The sequence below is a fragment of the Raphanus sativus genome, chromosome 3 (assembly GCF_000801105.2).
Source record: "Raphanus sativus cultivar WK10039 chromosome 3, ASM80110v3, whole genome shotgun sequence".
NCBI classification, from domain to species: domain Eukaryota; kingdom Viridiplantae; phylum Streptophyta; class Magnoliopsida; order Brassicales; family Brassicaceae; genus Raphanus; species Raphanus sativus.
This window is the reverse complement of record NC_079513.1, coordinates 22,462,988-22,490,073: the sequence shown is the minus strand read 5'-3', so window position 1 is coordinate 22,490,073 and position 27,086 is coordinate 22,462,988. Positions and strand designations below refer to the sequence as shown.

Genomic DNA, 27,086 nt, shown 5'->3' with positions numbered 1-27,086 from the left:
TATATCTTTGTTATTATTTTAAAAGTTATTTATTTAATAAATATTTTATCAAATATCTCATTCTTTGTATAGCGGATAATTACATAGTTTTAGTCCTAGAACGCTAACATTTGATAAACCATCTTGATGAAAAACAACTTAGCGTAGTTAGCATATCAATATAAATAATATTTTTAACAGATAATAGTGAAACATCTCTAACAGAAAATACTCAGATTATGTATCTTTGTTAAAAGGAATTAAATCAGCTTATGCCTAATTTGAATAAAAGGTATATATCAGTTTTAATGAATGTTACGTCAGTATGACATAGAAATAAACTATAGTTATTAAACATATTTTCATATAACACACAAAAAATGTGTGACAAATAGAGGAAAAAGCTTTAGGGTTTCATATCTCTCTTTTACTCTACTCTCCAAAAAAGGCTCCTTTAGATCTCAAACGACTGGGCGATGGAAGCTGCGAAATTGGGAAACGAAGAGGTTAGACATTCTGATAGGATCAGCCAGCTACCTCATGACTTGCTCTTACGAATCCTTTCACTGGTTCCGGTAAGAACGGCAGTGTCCACAATCTTTATCTCTAAACGATGGAGATCTGTGTGGACGAAGATGCCAACGCTCGTGTATGACGAAACATGCCCTCACATTGGTTCCCTTGGATTTGACCAATTTTGCGTCATGTACTTGCCATTACACGAAGCTCCTGTTCTCAAAACCCTAAATATCAATCTTAATCACTCCGTTTCCTTCGATACTCTCTTATTCCCAAACATTCGTTCCACGTCTCTCCTGAAGATCAAAATCACACTGTCTCGTTCTGATCATTCAGCTTGTTCCACTCCCATCAGATTCCCAAATAACCTCGACGTCTTCAAAACACTCCTTGTCTTGAAACTCCGAGGCAAGATTGTTCTGGACGTTGTAGACTCTCCTGTTTGCTTCCCTTCCTTGAAAAAGTTACGCCTCACATGTGTGAGTTTCCGGTGCGGAGAATCTTTCAAAAGGCTTTTATCGGCGTGTCCTCTTCTTGAAGATCTCATCCTCAAAAGAGTTTATGGTTGTTGTTTTAGACGTTGTTTGTTCAGTATTTTATCCCCTTCTCTACAGAGGTTAACCATTATTACACTAGGTGCCTACAGTTATTACAATGACATGAGTTTCGAGATAAGTGCACCTTCTTTGAAATACTTAAACATCTTCGATAACAAAAGTTATTATAGCTTCGTCGAAGATATGCCTAAGTTGGTGGAGGCAGAAGTATTAGCTGATCTATCGAAAATTGTGAAGTTTCGGAAAGTTCTTTCTCCACTTGAACGTCTTCAGATACGTTTGTATCCTGCAATAGTAAAAACCCTTATCCCCCAAACCTCGGTTTCATTTTATTTGAAGATAGCATATTTGCTTTCAAGATTAAGTAACGTTGTGTGTTTTTTTTTTGTTTCTAGATTACTGATCTTACGGATAGTTTAATCTTCAAGCGGCTTCTTCATCTTGAATTACGCTACAGCTTTTACTCTCATCTACTTCTGGGTTTGCTGAAATATTTTCCTAAATTACGATCTCTCAAGCTCGTCCAAGTAAGTTCACATTTTCATGTTTTAGTAAATCAGTTTCAAGAACTTTTGAATTGATTTAATCCCATGTCTTTTATGTTTCCTAGCCATATTTCACAGAGATGACGGATCAACTCTACTGTTCAGTCTCTGTTCCTGAATGCTTGAGCTTCCATCTCGAGATTCTCCAGTGGTCTGGCTACGGAGGAACACAGAATGAGAGGGAAGCCGCAGTTTACATTCTGAAAAATGCCCAGTTTTTAAAGACTGCTACTATCTCATTACAGAAAACGATCATGGATGGTCAGATTATGATGGAGGATTTGAGATCTATTTCCAAAGCTTCGGCCTCATGTCAGCTTGTCATCGAATCATTTTAATTTATTTTCCTAACTAGATATCAGAAGCTACGATAGCTTTCTAGTTCTTAATATCATTGGTCTTATCACTTACGTCCAAGTAGGAGAATGACATTAAAATTTGTAGATTGCTCGTCTTTTTATCAAAGTCCCTTCTTGACTTCTTGTTAAGGGTTTAGCAGAGAAAAAAATGAGACTTTGTTTTTCCTGGCTTCTTGTGTGTTTGGATTCTCGGGGCAAAAGTCCGAGAATCAAACTGAAATTCTATCTTAAAAAGTAAATCTGAATTAAAATTGGTCAAATATTTGAATGGGTTAAATTTTTTGATATTTACAGAACCAAACACGATCCAAACCTAAATATTTTCGATATCCGAATATATTCAAATCAGATTTATTCTTAAATATATTAATTACTTTTGTATTTAATATAAAAGAAATATATAAAATAATAGGAGAAAAACATTAAGTTTGTAGATTCGAGATGCAATTAACATAGTATTTTCTTTAAAAAATCAATAATATTTCATAAACCAAATCTTTTGATGAAAATAAATTTTAACATAGTAACATAAATCATACATACGCAGGAAATAGTAAAATATTGTAATCAATAATTATATTTAATAAAAACTAAAAAGGTGAAATCAACTTATGCTTTTTTGGCAAAGAAATCAACTTATGCATTTGAAAAAAAAATATCAATGTTATGAATGTTAAAATAAACTATTGTTATTAAACATATTTTAATATACTAAATCTACATACAGTATATGAAGAGACGCCGACGTCATAGATCTGATATGCTAAATGAAGTGGAAGTTACTATTGAAGACCAGAGGAGTAAAATGCTGAATGAGGATGATATGTCTCTTTGGAAGCAACCTGATGGAAAGTACAAACCGGTTTTCAAAACAAAATTCACTTGGGAACTGCTCCGAAGGAAAGAAGAGAGGGTTTTATGGTGGAGAGGAGTTTGGTTTAAGCACCATACACCAAAGTATGCTTTCTTCCATTGGATAGCAATTCAGAACAGACTTGCTACTGGGGACCGAATGCTAACTTGGAACAGAGGAATCAACCCAGCCTGTATTCTCTGCCGTGCGCGGCAAGAAACAAAGGATCATCTGTTTTTTGAATGTAGCTACTCCTCAGAGGTGTGGTCTCTTCTCATGAGTGGATTATTACAGTCTTCCTTCACTACAAAATGGTCAGAGCTACTGGACTTAATTAATCATGGATAACATTGGTGATTATCTCACAGTTTTCCTCACTCGTTATACATTGCAAGCTGCAATCCACTCAATGTGGAGAGAAAGGAATGAAAGAAAACATGGTGATGGTGCAATATCTACTCCGGCAAGAGAGCTTGGGAAACTCTTGGATCACCCAGTAAGGAATCGTTGCAGCTCTATTCAAAGGATGGGAGACCAAAAATACGTTGGAGGCTTATCCCGGTGGTTCGCCACCCGGTGATTTCTTTTAAAAGTCCATAATCAAAGTTAAAAGTGTGATAATCAAAAACATGATGCACTTGTTGTAAAACAGTTATTTTTATTTTGAATAAATTTAACATATATACAAAAAAAATATCCTTATATACTAAAGCGCAAGTCGCCTTGCCAATAAAATCCTGACAAGTGGAATTTAAAATAAAAATAAAGATTAACAAAATTATCTATATGATGGTTAAAATTCTGAGCTAATTATCAAATCAAACATTGTAAAAAGAAACTTTCTAACAGTAAAGAACTCCACTATCCCTAAATTCATGGCACGATTCAAACCGTTTGGTATCCTATATAATTATCAATTAACAAATTAATTTTTGTATGTGTTTTCTCTTTTTTTCTTTATCGTTTTCTATCTCTTCATCATTTTTTTTAGGTTTTGACTGCAACAGCAACAAAGATCAAAATAATTGTATGACTATTTTTTATTCAGATTTATTTTCTCTGCTTCTCAAAGTAATACTATCTATCCTTTTTGTATAACTTACCTTGAAGTTTCCTTTATATAGATTAGAAAGATGAAGGGACAACAAGATTGCACAAATTTGAAAATTAGATAGGGGAAATACTCAGGTATATATTTTCTACACTTTCTTTCACTTAGCATGGAAAGCTTTAATATTACTGAAACTTTTTCTGTTAGTTTTTTGACATTGTGGATATAGGGTAAAAAAAAGACTAATTCATCTTGGCATAAAGAACTTGAAGATGGTATACAAAGAGTCATGTCTGGACGAGATTAAGGTAATATTGTTAATAGAGGTGTTTTTACTTATTGCTAATAGAGATCTTTAGCTTATTGTCGCTATAAGTTGATATAGTTCCCTAAATATATTATCCACAATATATGTTTTTGCAAGTATAAATTAACAGTCTTCAATATATTTTGGTATTCAGGAATAGTGTTAGTACATTTTTAACCAAGAAACGTAATACTAATACATATTTGTTTTACCCGTACGTAGTACGGGCCCAAATACTAGTTTTTATATAACACACAAATAATAAGCGAAAAGGAGAGGAAACCTTAACAAAATTAGGGTTTGATAACTCTCCTATCCTCTACGCTCCGAAAACAAGGCTACTCCTTCAGATCTCAAACGACTGCAGCGATGAAAGCTGCGAGATTGGCAATCGAAGAGCTGACATGCTCTGATACGATCAGTCACCTACCTGATGACTTGCTCTTTCGAATCCTCTCATTGGTTCCGGTGAGAACTGCAATGTCCACAAGCTTATTGTCTAAACGATGGAACTATGTGCGGAAGATGATGCCAACGCTCGTGTATGACGAAACTTGTCCCTACAATGGTTCCCTTGGATTTGACCAATTTTGTGGTATGTCCTTGCCATTACACGAAGCTCCTGTTCTTAAAACCCTAGATATCGAACTTGGGAAATACTCTGATTCCATAGATACTCTCTTATTCCCAAACATCCGTTCCACTCTCCTAGAGATCAAAATCACTTTGAAATATTATCCGATTCTTTACTCTCCCATCAGATTCCCAGGTAACCTCAACGTCTTCAAAACACTTCTTGTCTTGAAACTCACAGGCAGGATTGCTGTGGACTTTGTAGACTCACCTGTTTGTTTCCCTTCCCTGAAAATTTTGCACCTCATACGTGTGAGGTTTCAGTACAACGAAGAATCTTTCAAAAGAGTTTTATCGGCTTGTCCTGTTCTTGAAGATTTCGACCTCCAAAGACATTGCAGTTTTGGACATTTCTTGTACACCATATCAGTCCCTTCTCTACAGAGACTGTCCATTACTTCAGAATGTGCCACCTGTGGTTTAGATGACCCAAGATTCGAGATAAACGCTCCTTCTTTGAACTACTTAAAGATCCATGATCGTGTAGGTTGTTTTAATTTTGTTGAGGATATGCCTAAGCTGGTGGAGGCTAATATTTCCGTGCATGAGTCAAAAACAGGGAAGCTCATGAAAGTTCTTACTTCACTTGAGCATCTTTCCTTAAGTTTGTACCCTTCAATGGTATAAAACGCTTGAAACTTTCTTTCTAGGTTTTTTTTGTTTTGTTTTCTTTGAACATAACAAATGATTTTTTTTTTTTGTTTTTTCTCGCGTGCAGGCTTCACATCTTATGGGTACATCAATCTCCAAACCGATTCTTCAACTGGAACTACGTAGGTCCAACACAATCGATCGGTTGAGTCTGCTTATGCATTTGCTACGATCTCTCAAGCTCAACAAGGTAATATCACATTAGATTATTGTTCACTCCAAAACCAAATCGGTCTAGTAATATTGTTTCACGAGGGTTAAGTTGAATGCTTTTATATTTTTCAGAAACATGGCTTTACAACGGGAGATTTCGAGGATTAACCGAGCTCTCTTCATGAATGCTTGAGCTTCCATCTTGAAACTCTTGAATGGAAAGGCTATGCAGGAACACTGGAAGAGAATGAAGTCGTCACTTACATTCTGAAAAACGCTCATTGTTTGAAGACTGCTACGATCTCTCTACGTTCAAACGACACGGAAAAGCTTTTGCTGATAGAAAAGGAGTTGAGATCTCTGACTAAAGCTTCAGGCGCCTTATGCCAGCTTGTAATCAAATATTTAAAATCTTAAGAAAGAGATTTTGGATTTGAAATCTTATTAGATGAGATAGTAAAGCCATGCAACGACAACAACACAAAAAACCTTTAAGATGAATGTCATGCTTCTCTTGGTTAGTGAATTATTAGCATTATAGATTATATTATAAGGTTTGAAAGAGATGAGTTTATGAATCCTAAGAAAATATCAAAAAGCTATTATAGCTTGAGAGCTCCTTATCATTACCCTGAACATCTTATGCTTCATCTCAAACTACTTCACAACAAAAATCGGTGAATCTAATTCTGAGTATTCTCCAACATTCTCATAACCTACAAAAGTCTAAAACTCAACCAGGTGAATCAAAATGTCACGGTTTTTTTTTTTGTCACATAATTTTCCATTAAACTAAGAAAGTAGAGAATAGGTCCAAAGATGACCCAACTCTTGAAGTCCATTACAAAAATAAAGATAAGAAGGTTTGAAGAGCCTTTTTGCTAAAACATCAACTAAAGCATTTTTTGAGAAATTGCAGAAGCAGATTGATGCAAATCCAGAGGAGATTGATCGTATATCTTTCACCACGATGATTTCTTTAGACTGGAGGCTACTGGAGATAGCTCTGACGAGCGTTGAATTGTTGGAGAAAACCTTGAGTGTTGAGAACTCTAAGATTAGCACCAAGAAAAGGGCTGATGTCGCTGCGAGGGATGATCTGATGTAGCTTTGCCTTAGGGATCCATGGATCGGAAAATCTAGAGCTTGGCCTGAGAAGACCCATCCTAACCCTGCTGTCTTCCTGTCTTTATTCCACATCGCATCAGTCTTACAAATGATCAAGCCGCTGTTGGCCTGCAAGAGCAGCTGAGGTATAACTCTGGAACCGTAAACAAGAACGATAGAGAAAGGCCTTATTTGCCCATATTTGGCGCTACTATTCAGAAACAATGGACGAACGCAGTAAGCTCTAACACCAACAATACTGACCCGGGAGACTATGTGAATCTCAAACATTCCGGAGAGCAAATTGTTCGGTAAGCTAGATAGTGAAACAGTTGATGCTCCTTTCGTCTCTGATTTCCTTTGTGTATTTGATGCTATAACCGGCCATGAAGACTTGATTTCCTTAAACTTGAGGACCTGAGGTAAGCACCGAACCAGGCTTGATGGACCACCAGTTGTTGAGTTCACGCTTTGACTCCAACTTCCAACATTACCGTGTCGGAGCCAGAGAGTTACGGAGACCAAACAACAACGAATTTCACCAAGCTGTATCAAGCTAATCATGAGAGGACAAATTCCAGAAAGTACAGCGGAGCTGAGCTTCGAAGGAGTGTTTTGCTGTGGATGAGGATACAGGGTAAAAGGGTGATAGCAAGCTAATACCACATCTGTGGGAATCGCTGGTTCTGTGTGCTTGGAACTTCTGATGACTCGTGGAGTTGCAGGGATTGAACTGATAGAAAACCTTTGAGTTAGATTTATCAAGACAGAGTATTGTTCAGATCCTGACCGAGGCGATGATAATCTCTTGGCTATATTCAACAAAGGGATGGGATCTGAGGCCAAACTGAGAGCAAGGGCTCCGATATTACCGTATCGAGACCTATTCCTCTAGTTGGACCCTGAGCTGATCCACAAACCTGATATTAAGAAATGAAAGCCCATACCAAGAGTTCCGTTTGATGGAATCCGTCGAAGAGGGTTCCTGACCAAAAGCTCAAGAGTTCCGACCGGTGAAGAGACGGGATGTCGAATGGCTAGCTCCGGTGGGAGAAATACACCCAGCGGAGTCACGGTTGAAACGAAACAGCGAGCAGATCCGATGAGTCTTCTAGATCTGGCCTTTCTGCTCGCCGTGAGAGTGTGAGTGGTGACGAGGAGGAGAACAGGAGAGGCGGCGGTGACAAGGGGAGGAGCAAGGGAAGCGGCGATAGGGTCCGACAAGGAAGCGAAGTTGGAGACGACGAGGATACTAGCTCGAGAAATGGAGACAACGATGAATTCGGGGGAAGACAGTAGAGAACAGGAGGTGATACAGAGGACCCGACGCCGGTGGCCAGAGGCCTCACCGGCGTCGAGGGTTACGAGCGGCGGCAGCGTCTTCACTGAGAGAGAGTTCGCCCTAGAGAGCGTTTGAAAAGGCAATTAACTATTTTCATATAAATGTCACGGTTTTATAGTAGCTTAAAACTGCTCTCAGTTTCGATGCCTTAATGTTTCCTCAAAAACCTGTGGTTATGTTCCTCAGAAACCTGTGGTTTTACTTCACTTGAGCATCTTTCCTTAAGTTTATCCCCTTCAATATTGGTAAAACGCTTGAAACTTTCTTTCCACGCTACCTACGTTTTGTTTATTTGAACATAACAAATGATTTTGTGTCTCGCGTGCAGTTCACATCTTAAGGGTACATTAATCTGCAAACGGATTCTTCATCTGGAACTACATACTTACGGCACTATTCAGTTTAGTCTGCTTATGCCTTTGCTTGAAGATTCTCCTAAGCTACGATCTCTCAAGCTCATCCAGGTAAAATCACAGTTTCTCCTCTTAGGCTTTGAATAGGATCTGTGGGCGGGTCGGACAAAAACCACCTTTTGTTGACCATCATATATATATTGATGTTTTTTTCAGGAACCTTCGTTTCCTAAGAGAGAGATTAAGGATCAACCGAGCTCTGTTGCTGAATGCTTAAGGTCCCATCTGAAAACTCTTGAATGGATAGGCTATGCAGGAACACTAGTGGAAGCAAAAGAAGTTGCCGCTTACATTCTGAAAAACGCTCATTGTTTAAAGACTGCTACGATAACTCTATATTCAACGGATACGGACACGGAGAAGCGTATGCTGATACAAAAGGAGTTGAGATCTCTGACTAAAGCTTCATGTCAGCTTGTAATCTTGTTAATGGATTATTAGCGTTTAGGGGGTTGATTGATAAGGACTGTAGTTTTATGTTTTTGGCTGTAATATTTTATCTGTAGATTTATTTGCTGTAGTTTTGGTTGCTGTAACTTTACAAAGCACTTATGTTTTGCTCTGGAAATAAAGCTTTCTACAGCCATATTTCAATTTTGTAGAGATTTTTTTGCTGTGAGATTTTTAAAAAAAAGAAAGCTTGATTGGTTGATATATATGTCTTTCAGTCAGATTTTGCTTTCTACAGCATCTACAGCCATAATCAATCATCCCCTAGATTATATTATAAGGTTTGAAACAGAGGAGTTTATAAATCCTAAGAAAATATCAAAAAGCTATTATAGCTTGTTATAATTGCTCAAACAGAGGAGTGGCGATTTCAGTTGTTGGCATTTTCTTTGTCCGGTGATCACCTCTTTAATCAAACTCCAAGAAGATAAAGCCATGCCCAAACCCGTTCCAGCTGTTGAGTCCGTCCAAGAGGCATCAACTTGGCATCTCCAGCTGTTCTTCAAAAAATGAAAAAAAATTACTAACGGCAAAACCTAATAATCCGATTATAATTAAAAAAATCTTCTGAATAATATAAAAATCAAAACGAATCTTAACTAATTTGTATTTGGCTTCCGTTTCCTTCTCAAAGATCTCGGATTTTTTTCCTTTTAAACTACACGGTTTTCTACCAAAATTAGGGTTATAACTAGAATTATTAGAGTTATAAATAGAAAATATTAGGGTTATATGCGCAGCTGTTTTTTTGGGGTGTGCTCGTATACTTGATACGATCAGGTACAATGTCGATTTCCTACAAGATCCCTCTTTTGGAATAATTTATAAATCTTTTCAGAAACAATGATTCGGTTTCAGATTTGAAGTTTCTACAATACACTGTGCATTTTTCATGGTGTGTGCTTTATATGAATTTGCTGGTTTTTTCTTTGACCAAGTTTAGCATCTTCTAGTTCTTACTGAATCTGACAATTCCATATACGTAAGCTGGGGAGAAGCAACAATTCAGAAGATCTTATATTTCTCTTATAACTTGTGGCGATAATTTACATAATATTTTTGTATGTGTTATGTCTATGCAACTCTATTGACGTGCACGTGTCTTGCAAACTTGCTCTGGTTTGAAAACATGACAGTAATATGTATATATGATTTAACTCATTTAAGTCTCTCATATTTTAGTGTTTGTGCTTATAATTTCTTCTTCCATGTTTTTTTAGTTATTATTGAGATATTGATCCATAGTCCAGCTAATAGTTAGGTGTTTTTTGGTGTAGATATTTATCTTTGCTCAAAATACCTTTTTGACTTATTGGGAATAAAATTTAAGTTTTGATTCAGGGCTTATGACGATGGTTGTTCCTGTGTTCGATGGGACTCATTATGAGTGTTGGAGCGTAAAAATGAAAACCTTTCTGAAGGCTATCGATCTATGGGATGTCGTGGAGACAGGAATAGTTCAACAAGAGGAAATTTCATCGGCATATCAAAAATTTGAAGAAGGTTATGCATCGTCATCATCATCCACTGCTTCAGCCTCGTGGATACAATGGATGGAAATGAAGGACACAACAGCGCTTCATATGATCCAAAACGCATTAACCTTTGAGATTTTTCCGTGGATAGCTTCTGCTACATCATCAAAGGAGGCATGGGAGATTTTGTCAGCGAAATCACTAGGCGGTCCTATGTATCAAGCTAGAAAACTTCTTAATCTCAAGAAAGAGTATGATGATATGAAAATGAGCGACACGGAAACAGTTCATGAATTCACTGGGAAGGTAATGGAACTTGTGTTTCGTATGAGGTCTTGTGGATGGGAGATCGAAGATAAAGAAGTGGTGGACAAGATTCTTTCCTCTTTGCCTTTAAGGTTTAATGAAGCGTTGGTCGGAGAAGCGGAAACGCTTTCTATTTGCGATCTTATTGATTTCTTGCTGGTGCATGAATACAATTCGGCTCAAGAATCTGTAGAAGAATCGGTCACTGGTGTGGAAAAAAGTCACGGTGACGAACGTGAAACGTCAAACTCTTCGGAAAATGTCACTCAAAGCAAACGGAGCATCAGAAAGGTTAAAGTCTCCCAAGTGCCATTGACGGAAAGACGGAGAAAAGAGGAGTGGGAAGTAAAAGTTTTTCTTGTGATTTCGTTTTTCGTTTTGGTCTATCTTTTGTTATGACCGAAGGTTTTCAATTAAATGCATGATGAGAAAGAGAAAAATAATACTAGGTTTCAGTCAAGTTCTTTGTAAGTTTGGGTTGTAGCAAATTTGCATCATGTTAGAGAATTAGTTGAGGGTTTGTCTCCCTGAGAGACATTCCGGTGAGTAGTACTGTGATGTGATTGCTCGCTGTCCAGAGTAAGTAGAGCGTTTGTTTTGCCACTTGATGGGAAGAAAGCATTCGTTTGTTTTGGTGTTTGACTTTAGTGCTTTGTTTGGTCTAAATTCTAATTGAATTGATAAATGAATACATGATTTTTTTTTCTCTTTGTTATATTTTCTTAAGAATCTCAGATATTGTTTGATATTTAAAATTTGTTTTAATTTTCTTGATTAGTATCCTTGTTAATTGATCGGATGTTTAACGAAACAAATTTCAACAAAAAGAAAAAACAAAATATTTATGTAGTCTTAAAAAAAAAAAATTATTATTTTAGTAGTGGTGCGTTAGGTGGATTTCCATTCATAGACTCGTGGCACGTGTTTTTGATGTGTCTGTGTATAATTGAGTTGAGAAACAAAGACTTCACTCTTTTTCTTCCTCTTAGAACAGTAAAGAGCAGAGAGTAACAAGTATAGATTTCTCACCGACACAAATTTGAGATCGTATCTACACTACGAGTTCTTAGTGGCAAAGCCAAGGTAATTTCAGCTTATAAACCCCGCAGGTTCTTTAAGTTCTGGAATCTTGACATTCTTGAATTTTGTTCAAGTTTGCTATAGATAAAAGAAAAAGAAAAAGAAGTTTTTTGAGCTCAATGTTTTCTAACCATGTTTAGGATAATTAGAAAACTATAGATCATGTGTGTAGTTTTGTTGATTTGTAGTTGCTTATGACGTTTTTATCTTCATCTTTGACAACAAGAAATAGTCATAGTAGCCATGGAGGCTCAAACGCAGATGCAACAGCTTGTTCCGGTGTTCAATGGAGACGAATATGAGCTTTGGAGTATCAAAATGAAGACCTTACTGATGTCTCGTGACCTATGGGATGTTATAGAGGATGAAACCTCGGATCAGCCTATGGAAGAAGAATTGGCTAAGTCACAGAGAGATCTAAGAATCAAGGATATGTCGGCTCTTTATATGCTTCAGATGTCGGTAACTGACACGATCTTTCTTCGGATAGCAAGAGCTACCTCGTCGAAGCAAGCATGGGAACTTTTGAAGGCGGAGTTTGGAGAAACAGAGAGGATTCGGAGTATGAAGAAACAGAATGTTGGGATGATGTATGAGAATTTGATAATGGGAGAAGATGAAAGTGTTGACGAGTTTGCTTGGAGAGTGATGAATCTTGCTAACCGGTTAAGGTTCTATGGAAAAAACATTCCTGATGATGATGTCATCTTTAGGATTCTTATGAAGTTGCCCGCCAGTTATCATGAGTCTGTATCATACATTCGAACTTTAAAAGACGTTACAATCACTGAGGTTGTTGAGATGTTGCGAGGTGATGAATGGAGGCAAAGGCTTATGGATGAAGAAGCTTCCGGGAGCGAAAAATGGTGTGAGTTTTGCAGGAAGAAGAATCATGACACCTCGGAATGCTATTCAAAGAACAAGAAAGTAAGACGGTAGAGAGAATCCTTGGTCATTTGCCAACCATTGTACCTGTATGAATCAACATGAATATTTGACAAAAAGAAAGGAATCAACATTATAATATTGTTTTACTATATGATAGATATGAATCCCAGTCATATTTCTCTAAATGCAATAGAAGATAGAATCTACATTAATAGATTATCCCCTGTATATTGATCCTGGAACATTACAACATGTTTTGTAGCCACTTGTCATCACTAGGATGATTCTCAGAAATCCTTAGAAAAATATGTTGGTCCATATACATATATATTATACTTTTTATTAAACTAATTATCATATTAATTAGTAGTCTTAAATTATTTCCTTAAATAAAAGCTACGTAAATTTATTTCCTTAAATAAAAGCTACCAAATTACCTAATATGATTAACATATATATGATAATTAATGATTACAAATCAAAAATATTTGATAAAAAAATTTGTATCCTCTACATTTTATTTTAATTAATATTATAAAAAAGTCACTTAAACATATTTAAAAAAATAGATTTTCATATATGTTATATTTTGAATTTTTTAAAATGTCTATAAACTACCAAAAATTGTAAGATGTTATTAAGATGATATTTTTTAGAACGGAACCTGATCCGAAACGAAATATTTTGAATATCGAATATATCGAAACCAGATTTATATACTTAAATATATTAATTATTTTTAGAATTTAATATCTAAAAGAACATAAAAATATATAAAATGTTATTAAGTTGTCCAAAATACTTGAAAATATTTACAAATAGTTAAAAATACATGATTAAAATAGTTAAATGATATTCAAAATATCAATACTTCAAATATCTATTGATTTCTTATCCGAATATTGAAGCTAACCAACTTTTATGTTAAGTTTAAGTATTTTAGCTTGCATTATACATATTTATATGTTATAAATAATTTTTTTTTTTTATATTTTGAGAAATTTAAAGTATATACAATTTTTTTTTTTTTTAAAAATGAGTTATCTGAGTTCAAATCCAAACCGAATCCGCAGATCCGAACCAGATCAAACTCACAAAAAATCGAAACATAACTGGACTGAACCAAACCAAACTGAACTAAACGGTATCCGAATGTCCACCCCAAATCAAATGTAAAAAAAATCTTGATAACAAGATACATTCTAATTGTAATATTTCAATACAACATATTTTAAAAAATTCATCCCACGCATGGCGCGGGTTATCATCTAGTTATATATGAATCGTCATCATTGTCTTCTAATACTGATTACTAGCTCGGCATTCCGAACTAAGCAAATCCATATTCCAGACCAATTTTACCATTGATAATAAATAGCTATACTTGTATGTTGGATAGTAGTGCTTTGTCTACTACTTGATTAATAATGTTATCGACTACACATATTTGAACAAATCAGGCAATCTTTTAAAAATATATGTGGATGACTGGACGACTCTTTCGTCCTTGAGACTACGTTAAAGAATTCGTCATGAACTTAGATGGAAATAGAATCGCATTAATTAAACCAAAACAGTAGTTTTTATTAGAAAAAAATCATTTTTGTGGAATTATTAAACATTAATAGTATCTTGGAAATATTACTTTTATAGTTTATAAAAGTTGGAAGTATTTTGAAAATATTTCTAAAAGATTTATGGAGAGGAGCGAATATCCTAATTCAACTATACTAATGTAATAGATTTCTATTCAACAAGGGGAGCTTGTGTGTTCTGTTAACTCTCGTCCAAAGTGATCAAGCAAACCGGCCGGTGGCCTGTGCGAAAAAGAGAGAGAAGTTCTATATCTTTTATACTTAAAATTGTAGTGAATTGTTTCATTGCTAGGTCCTAGAAATATAGTCATTCTAGATAAATTTCGAATAAAATGCTTGTATCTGTCTTATATGTTTATTGAGTGTTTTTCTTCTGATCTCTATTATTCTGCAAACTCATATTTTTTAATTTACATCGAGGAATTTGTCGAAGAGTGTGTAGCGAATTTATGGGTTTGGTTATGATACCAGGTCAAATAATTCTATGATTGTGTGGTTAGTTTTTCCAACATAATATATAGGAAAACATAATTTCCAAATTGTATTACCATCAAACAAAAGAAATTAATATATAATACGTGTCTTTGTCGAATAAATAAGGTTTTCTGTCATTTTCTAGTTTACAAAATAGTAAATTAATGTAGTTTTGTTTTTATTTATTCACATTTTATTAGGTCATCCATGATCCAACTACACACCTCCCCAAAACTATTGGAGGATCCAAGTCTTCTCCCTCTCAACCACGAAGCTACATTTCTTATGAAGGATGTAAGCCTTTATATGATACATATTTTTGTAACTATATAATTCATATGTATTCCCTTCTTGTTATGTCTACCTCGTTCTCTTTTCAAATCACAGATTCTATCAAGCATAAATACAAAGCAAAATCAAGTACAAATAAAAAGACTACGTGAAAAAATAAATGAAGATTTCATTTTTGACATTATAATCACATTTTTGTCCATACTAATGACAAAACCCCACTGATAAAGACAGCTTTCCCCCTTTTGTTTTAAGCGTAAACTCGCATTTTTATTGGCTAAACATAGAAATACACCAACTTGGACTACATCATTTAAGTTGTTGCATCCTCCAATAAATAAACTTGGCCTATCCAATCATCTTCTATCTCTATGCTCTCCACCATTCTACATAAACCCCAAAATCTCTCCTCATCATCAACATCATCTCTTTCTTTCTCTTTCCTCTTTGCTTATTCATTCAATGGGCAGAAAATGCTCACACTGTGGAAGCGTAGGACATAATTCAAGAACATGTTCTTCCAACAAAACAAGAGTAATTAAGCTCTTTGGTGTTCATGTAGACACCACAGGCTCTTCACCACCACCAGGTCCTCATTCTCCTCCACCCTTGTCAATTTTTGCCGCCACAATGAAGAAAAGCTTTAGCATGGATTGCTTACCCGCATGTTCCTCCCCTTCCTCTTCCCTTGCCGGTTATGTCTCCGACGGTCTCACCCAAAAAACACCCGACCGCAAAAAAGGTTACAGCTTTGACATATTGTTACATTCTTGTTTGGGGTTGTCCGTCGGACTATGATAATTATTAACATGTTCTAAAATTGCAGTCTTGCAGAATATATTATTATATAAAGTTAGACACTTCTCACAAAGATGTGCCATATAAGTATATAACCGTATTGTAATCAACTGTTCTGACCTATGTTAATCAATCAAACAAGAATAGTATGCAACCGCTATATATATATATATCTAAAATTCATTGTGGACATAAAATAATGTATTTATAAATGAATTTTATCATTAGCTTTTTGTTAAGGCTTTTTTAATTAATGAGATCATTTTAATTTTCTTTATGAGTAGGGATTCCTTGGACGGAGAAAGAGCACCGGATGTTTCTAACTGGATTAGAGAATCTTGGTAAAGGAGATTGGAGAGGAATCTCTAGAAACTTCGTCGTCACAAAATCTCCGACACAAGTGGCAAGTCATGCTCAGAAATACTTCATTCGTCAAGCCACCACTCTCCATCACAAGAGACGCCGCACCAGCCTCTTCGATATGGCAAGTTCCACTCTTATTTTCTTTTTATTTTGGTCAACGTTCCAATCTTATTTTCTATATATACATATCAAAAGGAAATTAAACTCTTCGTAGGTAAAGTAAAAAATTCAATGGTTTTAAGGGAAGTCCATAACGGAAAAATGTCACATCTTCAAAAGTTCAGACATAATTTGTATTTTTCTTTACTAATATATATCATTTCCAAATATTCTTACAACTTTCTGGCAACATTTTTACCACTCCAGATGTCAAAATCTTTATAAACAAAAATGTGGATATTTTACTATAATCTGAGCCTTATAATAAGAATGGTATATGAAAATATATTTTCTTGATTTGTTATAAGAAATTAAAATCTCCTGTTATCAATCTATATATTCAACAGGTTTCGGCAGGCAACGTTGAAGAAAATAGTTTCATTCCATGTAATGATGATGATCAGATTGGGTCGACCACAGAGGTTGTTTGGAAACAAGGATTGACTGATCCTTGTATCGGACATCCAGATCCTGAAATATCCGGGTCGGGTAACACAGGTGGACTCGATCTTGATCTGAGGCTTGCGTCTCATCAGTCTTCCAAATCGAATATTAGACCTATAAGCGTTACGTGAAATACATATAACTCCTTAAGTAATGGATGTAATTAGAATATCTAAAATGCTTACATATATCAACCATCGATGCTATCTAATTTGATTCTGATCCATCGGTACATATTTCTTTATCATTGTGAGATGTTTACCTTGCGTCCACATTTATTTCTATTCGCAATGATAAAGTTATTAACCAGAGATTTTTGACTTGCGTGCCCAAACGCAAGTCAGCAAACCTTTTCTTTTTCTTTTGTCAACTTAACCAAATACAGTAGAGTTGTAACAATGCATACAGAAATCCTTAGTTTTCGAGCTATATCTTCTTACACAGAATAATTTGGAATCCACTTTAATACAAAACCGGGAGCACTTTTCAGAATCCAAATAATTTAGTTGTTGGGGGAAAACAATACACAATTTAACATTTTTATAATTAGGAATCCACTTTTTTATTCAGAAAAAAACATTTATATATTCAAGTGCAAGCTGTGTTAATAGTGACACTACTATTGGAAAGGAAACAAAGTGATTGGAGGACTAAATATGGCTTTTTATGTCATCAATAGATATGAAAAAGCCATTTTTTCTTTTCTTGGTTGAGATTTTGGATATTAGGATATCCCACTTGAACCAAGACCATATTACGACTATATTAATGAAACCACTAGCTTAGAGTGTATTTTTTTTGTCTTAACGTTTAGCAGGTTTGAAATAGTTATGGTCGCGAATTTAGAGCATCAACAATTTGATTCATAAGTTTTTCAGTAAAAATGTATATCTAAGTTTTATCGGTTTTAATTACATTTTCCTGTTTTGATAGAACTATCTGAATAAAAAGCTCCTTAATATACTAAATTACTGTCTGTCATTTCGTGTGCGGATAACCTTAAGTATAATGTTGTGACGAAAAAAAAAGAACCAATTATGCAATCTGAAATCTTCTTTTAAGGACCTTGTCTTCAGGAAAAAAAAGGGGTTTCATATTTGCATAATTGGTTTCCAGATTTTAAGATTTGGAGACCTAAATTTTATTCTTCGTAAAAAAAAAATTTAAGGTTTTATAAAGCGCAAACAATCCATTTTGGTTAGTCTGAATGCCAAGTTCTTTTTATAAAAGAATTTCTGTAATCCCTAGTCATTGACTATTACTATATAATCTCGAAGCAATTGCTTAAAATGTGTTTCTCACATTCATCCAAAACTTTATGTTGGATTGATTGGCATCTAAATGAATAAGCAACAGCAGATTTTGGAGAAATTTTAACCAGATACAATATCATAAACAAACTTTGAATTAGTCAAATGAACTTATGAAAAGTAAGCTAATTATTTATACAAAATTAAAGTTTTCAAAAAATTACATAAAGACAATGAAAATTTAGTTGGGAGTATGTGATCATGTTGGTCCTAAGATACATACGATACAGAGAAAAAACATTATTAACCTAACTACTTTTACATTTTTTTTAGCAAATCATGAGAGTATACTAAAGTGTTAATAAACTAAGAGCTCATTATCTTCTATGCAATGGTATTTGTTTCTTGAATTCTTCAATGACATCTTAAACAAACTCAATAATGATACAATCTCCATTCATCCTAATTTGATTCTACTTCTCCAAAAAACAGTTGACAAGAAAAAAAATTACAAATTATCAGTATGAACACATGTAAAGCTTAACAATAGAGCCTAAATCTATTGATTCGATGTGACGTCATCTCATATAATTCACCTTTTATGAAGAAAAAAATTTGAGAAAATAATTCCTGAGTTCTTTCCATGTGCCGATATGTGAACAAACATTGCAAAAAAATTGAATAAAGGCTTGTCGCCCAATAATGAAAAAGATCCCTTGTCAACAGTGTTCTTTGTCATTCACCAATAAGAGTTTTATTAATTTATTTAAGTGTAGAACTGTGTCAAAATGTCACTCAAATGCTGAGAATCTACAGTAATCAAATAGTGGAAAGGTTAATTTCTCATGTGACGTTGACTTTTTGTCACTACATTACTCATAATCATATAGTGAAAAGCTATGTATGTGTATTATTAATTGTCAACAGTGTTCTTTGTCATTCACCAATAAGAGTTTTATTAATTTATTTAAGTGTAGAACTGTGTCAAAATGTCACTCAAATGCTGAGAATCTACAGTAATCAAATAGTGGAAAGGTTAATTTCTCATGTGACGTTGACTTTTTGTCACTACATTACTCATAATCATATAGTGAAAAGCTATGTATGTGTATTGATAATTTATAAAGTTTTCTTCCAACTTTTTTCATCAATTGTTTATTTTTTTGTAGAAGTGGAACCAAATCACCGTGGAATTATAAATATTTCTACTTTTATGATTGCATATTAAACATATTACTATGTGCAACAGTATATCTTTTTTTATCTTTTTTTTAACAGTATATCTTATACAGTCTGGTTTTTAAAGAACTGTTCAAATAATACAATCTCAAAATGCAAGTTTGGCTCATCTGCAGAATGTATCAACAGAGAGGAAAAAAAGGGTGAAGCCTATAGCACAAGGAACCTATTTTGAGTTCCTTCCATAACAAGAAAATGGAGAAAAAATACAGAAAGCTTCATTATTCAAGTTCATTTACGTGTCAAAAACACCAAGCCTGCAAAACCCACCACAATCAATGCACGCATCACCTGAAAATGACACATATACGATGAACATATTTTAAATTTAGTTGGTTAATGATGTATGTGTTTATGAACATCTACCTGTCCAACAGGTCCTCTTGAACTTTCTGAATCTGCAGATGAAGTCTGAGGCTTCTGTTTCTTCGATCTCTCAATGCTCTTCCACTTGTTGTTGATATTCATTTTCTCAATGCTTCTGCAGCTCAATCCCCTCTGAAAATGTTACGAAGTAAACACAGAATCTCAATATATCATACAAAAATTGCAAGAAAACACCAAGCTAGGCAACTGCTTTTGTACCTCACCGGTGTTTTCCTTCTTGGATTCTCCTATCTTCTTCTGTAACACATCCTTTGCCTCATCAGGAAATATCCAGAGACGCGATCCTCGTGCATTCTCAAGATGAGAATCCTTCAAACGCACAGGTTTGCTCTGTTTCTTCTCATCATTCCTTACTTCCACCACAGAGTTTCTCTTTATCCTCTGCTTACTTAACGAGTCACTTCTTCTAGTGCTCTCTTCAAGGCTCTTCTCCTCTATAACCAGTGGCCTTTCCTCTCTTGAAACTGTTACTAAATCATCACACGTCTCTGAGGCATCTCTAGAAACTCTCTTCTCCATACCCTCAGAGATTATCTTCCTTTCTTCCGCTCTCTCTATATTCACCGAGTTTTCTGGTTGTGAATTCATATCTTTACAAGACTCAGTTTGACTCTTCACCGTCTGAAGTTTTGTATCCTGTAAAAAAAAACATCATGATCACAAAGATTCATGCTCAAAACCTCGAAAAGACATATACCTGAGTCACTTTAACCTCAAAGGTGCTAATCATTTTCCTAACGTTGCTCAAGTTTGTCTCTGACAAACTCCGCCGCATTGGCTTCCTCTTAGGGATGTTTTCCGGTTTGCTCAAACCTTTTTCTTCTTGCTTCAGTAAGGACGCACTCTCGAGTTTCTTAACTTCCCTGAGCTTCTTGCTTGAAGAAGCATCTGAAGAAGATGGTTGATTCTCTGTCTTTTCAGTTATATCCTTTACTTTAGGCTTCCCCATTATAAGATTTGAAGAAACTGGTTCTCTATTTGCACTAATCTAGATAAAGTGAAATAATCAGTTGCCAAAGATAAAAAAGTGTTTTTTTGAAAATTTTATTAAAGTAAAAGCGGTCATCAAAGTGACTGATAATCATACTTTAGACTCTGTCTCCTGAGGCAGAGAAAGAGTTGTCTTTGGAGTAGCAGCAACAGTGTTTCGGGTTTGCATTGGACTTAGAGAAGACAGATCTCTCATAACATCAACCGTAAGAAAGAAAAAAACATTTAGAACACACAAACTTAGCAATGTAAAAAACCGAAAAAAAGAGAAGTAGAATATTCTTGTTTCTTTTCATCTACCAACCTGAAGCAATGCTTTTAGACTTGGTAAAAGAACTGCCACTGGTGAGCGCCTCGTGTTTCTTTCTCAATGCAGATTGTCTCTTTGTAAGCAATCAAGAACCAATAATTTCATCAAGATTTGAAATTTTTGCAGAGCTCCAAAGAACAAGAAACAGAGCATATCAACAAAAATAATGAAGTGTGGTTACCAAGAAACGTATGCGATTTCGATCTTCTTCACTAAGAACAAACTGCATTTTCAGCTGGACATTTCCATAGCCACTGAATGAAACTTTCTCTTCCAAGAAGCCACTCTCTATTATCATCCTGGTCTCTATCTCTAACCTCCAAAAAAAATACACAAATTCAGAAACCCAAAAGCATTGTGATCTATCATCTATAAAGGGTTTTACAAAGTTACCTTTTTGTAATATTCCGAAACCATTGACATCTAACAAAGTAACAATCAAGTTTTCTTGGAGCCTTGTGACTGGACTGTGGCCACAATTCAGTAAGAAAAAAAAAACAAGAAAGTAATCAGACTTTCAAGAATTTAAAATTTAAAAAGCAATCAATCAAAGTAGAGGAATTACAAAATGTAGTCTCCGGAATCCGAAGTTCGATACTCTATCTTCCCCATAGCAACTGATACAAGACGATAAGTAACAAAAAAAAAGAAGTTGAGTTTATGGTAAAAGGAATGTAGTAGAAAGCGATAAAGAAAACAGAGTCAAGTTAAGACCTTTAATGGAAGTGGTTGAGGAAGCTGTCTGAACATCAATAAGACCCAGAACTGATCGATTCAGACAAAACATGTATTTTAATTAGTGCTGAAACTGTGATAAGCACTAAGACCCCGAAACCGAACGTTGAGATTACCTGAAACTTGTATAGTTCCTGGCATTGATCGAATGTCAACGCACGCAGGCTGTGGTTACTTCGGTTGTTTATTATTTTTTTTAAAAAAGGAATTGATATGTTATGGAAGAAGAGAAAGAATGAGAGAAAAATGGAAAACAGAGAAAGATCGAAAACAGAGGATTAGATGGAAATATATGTTTGTGGTTGTAAATTGATTTTGAAATGTTGAGGGAGTTGAGAGGGGGGACCCAACCCAATACTTCTTTCTTTTCTTGATGAGTTTCATTAATTACACTAAACTACATATTTCATGTGTTTTCTTAACTCTCTTCCATAATTTTTTCTATACATCTTAGTCATATGTTTGCATTAATATTCATTTTTATTATTAACTCAAATATATAGATCGTGTAATTAGATGACTTAACTTACAATATAAAAAAATTGACGTAAAACAAAGCTTACAATAAAAATTAGATTATTCATTAATTTAAATAATACTAGTTTAAATTCTTTATTACCTTCTTTACATCTAATTTAACGTATAAAATTCTCTTAAGAAACTGGTATTAATGGCTATAGAATAAAAAATAAAAAATATTGGATTTCACACTTCACTCTTTTTATATGCGCCCATGCATGTTAGTAAGGCACCATATCAGGGAGACACTAATTAGCAAGTATCTCTAATTAACTTTGTTATCTCTTGTTTTGTTGTTCTATTGGTGTTCATTGCTGACAAAAAAAAATTGGTGTTCATCAAACTATCAAGGATCCATCCGATTATTATCTTGTTATCGTTGAACATAGTCCAAATGTAAACGTTTAAACTCTCTTTAGATTTAATATAAGCGTTTGGTTGAGAAAAAAACACTTTTGAATTAGGTCAACCCCATATATGTTTTAGAAACAATGAAAATAAATAAGATAGTTTTAAGATAAGTAGAATAACAAAATATGTGGGCTTGAAATTTTCTGAAGATCTCTTTTAACTCGAGTATGAGGATGTTTTTAGTCTTGATATGTCGTCGCTTTAAATGCAACACAAACACATTATCGTCTTCATACATAATCTCTTGTCTTATACGCACATTCATGTGTTCTGATATCAACAATCTTTTCCCTCATCCGTTCATAAATCTTGTGTTCAGAATATTTTCACGGATGATTTTATCCAATTGATATATATTCAATTTTAAGCCTGTTTAAGAAAATTGAATGGCTTGTTTATGTCACAATTAAAATCGTTTATCAATTTATATCTAACATTATGGTGGCATGTATAAAGATGATAAACAAAAGTTTTATATTATTTCTCAAACAACATAACAAAATATAAAGATGTACTATCAAGAACACCCACATTATCAGTGATCATTGCTCCATCACGGAAAAAAAAAACACAACATAAACCCTAAACCAAAATCTCCCAAAACATTTATAGAGCTATTAATTACTATATTAAACTCTCATACATTCTATTAAATAATGTTTAGGCTTCTCATATTAGACCAACTTGCAAAAACCATATGAATCTCTCCAAGATTCAAAAATCTATCATTATTTTGATTACTATGTATATATTATTATAAAATTAACCTCCTTGTGTCGTCAGAAGATTTTGTCATTATTTGATCATCCATGCACCATTCCATACGACAAAGCCATGAGCAAAACAGCAGCTTCCTTCTCATCTTGTGGGAACACTTGTTGATAAGCTGAGCTTTTGCTCAGCATTATTGTCAAGTCATCGAAGCAAAGTTTGTTAGAAGAAACTGAAGAATCAGATGAAGTTGTTGGTTTACTGATCTCAGAATCTCCATCGACCGTGGTCGCGTCCTCCTCTCCTTCGTTGATCTTGCACTTTTTTGTATTGGCTACTACGGGGAGAGTATTATTGTATTTGTCTCCTCCATTTGATCGTTTATTCTTGTTTTGCAACTTCTTTTTCACCGGTAAATGTTGCATCCGTGCCGCCACCACCTCTTGGTCGCCCGTAGCTGTGGCTGCAGCCATTGCGGCGCGCCTCGCCTTTCTTTGTCTTATGCCACATGCGTTACAAAGAGACTGTAATAAAAAAAAAGTTGTAGTTGATCAATTTTTTACATAATATTAAACTCGTATGTGTATCATTGAGGATAAAAGCGTTATTGAGTCTAAAGGTGCATTAGACTTGGATAAATCAATATGTGTTTTACAAATTGAACTATGATATAATACCAAAAAGCAATTAATTTACCTTGGGACCTCGAGGCCCACCTCGCCAAAGAGGAGTCTTGGTGGTGCTACAATCGGAACAAACCCTAATCACGCCATTGTTATTATTATAGCCATTCTCGTTGATTGTATTGTAGCGATTTTCCATGGTCACGTCCGTGGTCGTCCTGGGCGAGACTTTCTTGAGATCTTCATCGTGATATTCTTCGAAACTAGTCTTCTGATTTAAATTGTGGTGATCGTTATAATCATTATTATTATTACTAGTATGATCGGTGGACTGTTTATTGTTGGTTATTGTGTTCTTGATCAACCGCATCTTTGGGGATATCATCCACTTGTCGGAGTCTGAATTGGGTTTTGTCGGGTTTTGATGAAGAAAATCGGTTTGGTCTTCGTGATGATCTTTTTTCCGTATTGTTAGTTTCAGTCTTGTCTCCTTCTTTGGCACCATGTGATCGTATGATGATGACGATCCACCGTTTAACATCTTGGCCTGATATATATCAAGGATCAAGGTTTATAATTAACTTAACAAAGTAATGAACTTTGCGGTTTCTAAGTTTCTTTCATGCAAGTTTTCTCAATACAGATTTTAAAACTAATATTCATTTTATGAACTTTACATGATCAGGCATCATCTCAACAGCTAAACTAAAAAAAAGACAGACCATCTAAAATAATATATATATAGTGTGTGTGTATACCTTGAGGGGTTGAGAAAGATGAACATGATCAGCATGATAAGTGTTGTTGTAGGCAACATGTTGGTCTTCTTGAGAGTTGATCAAGAAAGGAAGGTAAGAGGAGAGAGACAAAATGGATGAGGTAGAAGATAACGAATTAGAAAGAACTTGATGATTATGAAGATGAGACGAAGAGGATCCAAGAGGATAGAAAAGGGCCTCTTCATGATGGTTTTGATCTTCGTTTAGATCTATAGAGTAATGAAAATTTGAACCCATTGATGAGGAAGAGAGATGGAAACTCAAATAGAGTGAGAGATCTTAGATGAGAAGCTGAGAGAGATCATAGACGGCAAAACTAAAAGAGTCCAATCTGTACTATAAATGATCCCTCTTATAAAGGCTATGAGATGATATACGAGCCCAACATGGTTTCTATTATATATACACATATATATATATAATATTTAATTTATGGTTTATGTGGGCTAGAGTGATTCTTAGTTATGTCCATGTTATACATCAACTTTTTTTTTTTTTACATCAACTTGTACAGTGAATTCTCGAAGACATGAATAAAAATATACTGTTTTTAATTTCTACCCTCACATCAGTCCGATCGTAAATCAACAAGTATTACTTCGGCTTATCCTTTATATTGAATTTTTAATTGAAAAGTACATTCTACAAGGATATTTTAAATAATAGATTAAGAGAAAAAACTAACAGAATAAGAGAATTTTTTATACTTACAAATTGTATAGTTTTAAGTTATACTAGATTTTGACCCGCCCTTAGAAGGGCGGGTATATTTTTTGTTTTATATTTTTTTATAAATTTAATTTTTATATTTATGTTTTATTTACGTTTTTTCATTATATAATATCAATATACTAAAACAGGAATATGACCTATTGATATATGTGTGGTCAAATTATTTTACGATAATTATTAAAACCTCTTATTAATTATTTAAAAGAAATATTATACAAAGAAAGTATAAATATGATTAAAAACATAAATATAAAAATTAAATTTCTAAAATATGTAAAACAAAAAAATATACCGCTCTTTTAAAGGCGAATCCGAATCTAGTCAATACTATTAAAATAGAAACATAACATATTGATATATGTATGGTCAAACTATTTTAATACAATGATTAAAACCTCCTATTAATTATTTAAGAGAAATGTTATACAATGAAAAACACAAATATGACTAAAACATATAAATATAAAAATAAATTTCTAAAAGAATATAAAACTAAAAAATATAAAAAAGCGGGTCCAAATGTAGAAATCTATTTAAAACCGTTAAACTAAAATCTGTAGAATATCGGATCATGATCATAATTTTTAATTTTAATTTTAGTTGTTTAGTTTTAGTTTTAATTTTATTTTTTAAAGAAACATAATTTTTATGTTTGTGTGTTTGTATAATCATATTCTGTATGATATGAATTTAATAGAATAGATAAGTTTTGTAAGTATGTACATGTATCATATGGTAAGGCTTGGTCTTTTTGTCAATATTCAGTCCAAATTATTTGTTTTTTTTATTTGAACATAAAAATAGGAACATAGGGAAGTTATGAACGGTTAACAATATTCGAAGCCCAAATTATCGTTTCATATGCCGAGGGAAGTTACGAACGGTTAACAATGCTCTAAAGGACCTTTTATTAATTGGTCATACAGGAGAATTGTTGAAAATATTTGAAAAAATAATTTATAATATATGTATGTATGTAAATGGGTTAATATGATCTTCACTAATTTTATGTAAAATCAAATTTAATAAATATTTGTAATTGAATAACCTATTTAAAACCCGTTAAACTAAAACCCGTTGAATATATTTATATGTAATACTTCCAAAATAAAAATATCAAATCAATATTAAAAATATACTCAGAATTTAAATTAGATATTGGCCTTGGATATCAAATAAAAGATGACAGAAACCTTAAGTAATATCGGAGAAAGAAATGGTGGTTACATCCATTTTTATAATGTTTATAATTAATTTGATGCAATGGTGCGTGCGATTATTACGCTGAAGTAAACATAATTCGATTGGCCCAGCCCGATTATTATGCTGAGTGGTAGTTATATCGGTAATATATAATTATATGCAGTTAGTATTTTTTAAGTATAGATAGTTGAAAAAATAAGTTGGACACAACCTTTAATCAATTGGACATGTTGAAGAATTAATAGAATAGATGTAACCAACGATCTTTTCTTTTATTACTAATACTATAGGGTATTATGGATCTGTTAAAGAAACCCATACTAATTTTCCAGTAGGAGATACAACTTATGAATAGAATATATTCCAATATTTAAATTGGTTGAAAGTATTGAATAATATACATGT

The 27,086-nt window shown here is 34.0% G+C and overlaps 7 protein-coding genes across 15 annotated transcripts; 5 read left to right on the top strand and 2 right to left on the bottom strand.

Annotated features, from left to right (window-relative positions):
• Positions 1-340: 340 nt before the first annotated feature.
• Positions 341-2,064, top strand: LOC108845511 (putative F-box/FBD/LRR-repeat protein At5g56810). The gene is made up of 3 exons (XM_018618708.2): positions 341-1,349; positions 1,451-1,582; positions 1,666-2,064. The coding sequence occupies exons 1-3, from the start codon at positions 456-458 to the stop codon at positions 1,936-1,938; spliced, it is 1,299 nt and encodes a 432-aa protein (XP_018474210.2). The 5' UTR covers positions 341-455; the 3' UTR covers positions 1,939-2,064.
• A 2,475-nt stretch (positions 2,065-4,539) lies between these two features.
• Positions 4,540-5,430, top strand: LOC108845512 (putative F-box/FBD/LRR-repeat protein At5g56810). Its single transcript, XM_018618709.2, has one exon. The coding sequence runs from the start codon at positions 4,540-4,542 to the stop codon at positions 5,428-5,430; it is 891 nt and encodes a 296-aa protein (XP_018474211.2).
• A 4,127-nt stretch (positions 5,431-9,557) lies between these two features.
• Positions 9,558-11,347, top strand: LOC108846596 (uncharacterized). 3 transcript variants are annotated; one of them, XM_018619814.2, is made up of 2 exons: positions 9,558-9,699; positions 10,261-11,347. In XM_018619814.2, the coding sequence occupies exon 2, from the start codon at positions 10,266-10,268 to the stop codon at positions 11,097-11,099; it is 834 nt and encodes a 277-aa protein (XP_018475316.1). In that variant the 5' UTR covers positions 9,558-9,699; positions 10,261-10,265; the 3' UTR covers positions 11,100-11,347. The 3 variants fall into 3 exon arrangements, with proteins under 3 accessions (XP_018475316.1, XP_056861340.1, XP_056861342.1); XM_057005360.1 differs by having other exon boundaries at positions 9,610-9,699; positions 10,250-11,347; XM_057005362.1 differs by having other exon boundaries at positions 9,695-9,814.
• Positions 11,348-11,628: 281 nt separating this feature from the next.
• On the top strand, positions 11,629-12,822 carry LOC108844601 (uncharacterized). Of its 2 annotated transcripts, none has more exons than XM_018617879.2 (2): positions 11,629-11,783; positions 12,013-12,822. In XM_018617879.2, exon 2 carries the CDS (start codon positions 12,024-12,026, stop codon positions 12,717-12,719), a length of 696 nt encoding a protein of 231 aa, XP_018473381.1. In that variant the 5' UTR covers positions 11,629-11,783; positions 12,013-12,023; the 3' UTR covers positions 12,720-12,822. The 2 variants fall into 2 exon arrangements, with proteins under 2 accessions (XP_018473381.1, XP_018473382.1); XM_018617880.2 differs by having other exon boundaries at positions 11,630-11,783; positions 12,007-12,822.
• A 2,545-nt stretch (positions 12,823-15,367) lies between these two features.
• LOC108844766 (transcription factor MYBS3) lies at positions 15,368-17,064 on the top strand. Its single transcript, XM_018618063.2, has 3 exons — positions 15,368-15,770; positions 16,111-16,310; positions 16,696-17,064. The coding sequence occupies exons 1-3, from the start codon at positions 15,491-15,493 to the stop codon at positions 16,921-16,923; spliced, it is 708 nt and encodes a 235-aa protein (XP_018473565.1). The 5' UTR covers positions 15,368-15,490; the 3' UTR covers positions 16,924-17,064.
• A 2,215-nt stretch (positions 17,065-19,279) lies between these two features.
• LOC108844703 (uncharacterized) lies at positions 19,280-21,978 on the bottom strand. 6 transcript variants are annotated; one of them, XR_008943388.1, is made up of 11 exons: positions 21,820-21,978; positions 21,683-21,733; positions 21,534-21,585; positions 21,362-21,435; positions 21,150-21,280; positions 20,964-21,041; positions 20,756-20,863; positions 20,366-20,656; positions 19,872-20,304; positions 19,648-19,779; positions 19,280-19,572 (listed from the first exon to the last, which is right to left on the bottom strand). XR_008943388.1 is itself a non-coding variant. In XM_057005044.1 (11 exons), the coding sequence occupies exons 1-11, from the start codon at positions 21,842-21,844 to the stop codon at positions 19,513-19,515; spliced, it is 1,425 nt and encodes a 474-aa protein (XP_056861024.1). In that variant the 5' UTR covers positions 21,845-21,978; the 3' UTR covers positions 19,280-19,512. The 6 variants fall into 6 exon arrangements, 5 of the variants coding, with proteins under 5 accessions (XP_056861024.1, XP_056861023.1, XP_056861022.1 ...); XM_057005044.1 differs by having other exon boundaries at positions 19,867-20,304; positions 20,381-20,656; XM_057005043.1 differs by having other exon boundaries at positions 19,867-20,304; positions 20,756-20,847; positions 20,963-21,041; positions 21,820-21,977.
• A 1,110-nt stretch (positions 21,979-23,088) lies between these two features.
• On the bottom strand, positions 23,089-25,153 carry LOC130509641 (GATA transcription factor 21-like). The gene is made up of 3 exons (XM_057005801.1): positions 24,726-25,153; positions 24,041-24,514; positions 23,089-23,868 (listed from the first exon to the last, which is right to left on the bottom strand). Exons 1-3 carry the CDS (start codon positions 24,981-24,983, stop codon positions 23,437-23,439), a joined length of 1,164 nt encoding a protein of 387 aa, XP_056861781.1. The 5' UTR covers positions 24,984-25,153; the 3' UTR covers positions 23,089-23,436.
• Between the last annotated feature and the right edge of the window lie 1,933 nt (positions 25,154-27,086).

Coding starts and splice junctions, on each gene's coding strand:
- LOC108845511 (XM_018618708.2), top strand. CDS start 456: ATGGAAGCTGCGAAATTGGGAAACGAAGAGGTTAGACATTCTGATAGG. Junction 1,350..1,450: donor TACGTTTGTATCCTGCAATA/GTAAAAACCCTT, acceptor TTTTGTTTCTAG/ATTACTGATCTTACGGATAG. Junction 1,583..1,665: donor GATCTCTCAAGCTCGTCCAA/GTAAGTTCACAT, acceptor TATGTTTCCTAG/CCATATTTCACAGAGATGAC.
- LOC108845512 (XM_018618709.2), top strand. CDS start 4,540: ATGAAAGCTGCGAGATTGGCAATCGAAGAGCTGACATGCTCTGATACG.
- LOC108846596 (XM_018619814.2), top strand. CDS start 10,266: ATGACGATGGTTGTTCCTGTGTTCGATGGGACTCATTATGAGTGTTGG.
- LOC108844601 (XM_018617879.2), top strand. CDS start 12,024: ATGGAGGCTCAAACGCAGATGCAACAGCTTGTTCCGGTGTTCAATGGA.
- LOC108844766 (XM_018618063.2), top strand. CDS start 15,491: ATGGGCAGAAAATGCTCACACTGTGGAAGCGTAGGACATAATTCAAGA. Junction 15,771..16,110: donor AACACCCGACCGCAAAAAAG/GTTACAGCTTTG, acceptor CTTTATGAGTAG/GGATTCCTTGGACGGAGAAA. Junction 16,311..16,695: donor GCACCAGCCTCTTCGATATG/GCAAGTTCCACT, acceptor TATATTCAACAG/GTTTCGGCAGGCAACGTTGA.
- LOC108844703 (XM_057005042.1), bottom strand. CDS start 21,844: ATGCCAGGAACTATACAAGTTTCAG. Junction 21,281..21,361: donor TTTCGGAATATTACAAAAAG/GTAACTTTGTAA, acceptor TTTGGAGGTTAG/AGATAGAGACCAGGATGATA. Junction 19,573..19,647: donor CAAGAGGACCTGTTGGACAG/GTAGATGTTCAT, acceptor TGTCATTTTCAG/GTGATGCGTGCATTGATTGT.
- LOC130509641 (XM_057005801.1), bottom strand. CDS start 24,983: ATGGGTTCAAATTTTCATTACTCTATAGATCTAAACGAAGATCAAAAC. Junction 24,515..24,725: donor ATCTTTCTCAACCCCTCAAG/GTATACACACAC, acceptor GATATATATCAG/GCCAAGATGTTAAACGGTGG. Junction 23,869..24,040: donor GTGGGCCTCGAGGTCCCAAG/GTAAATTAATTG, acceptor TTTTTATTACAG/TCTCTTTGTAACGCATGTGG.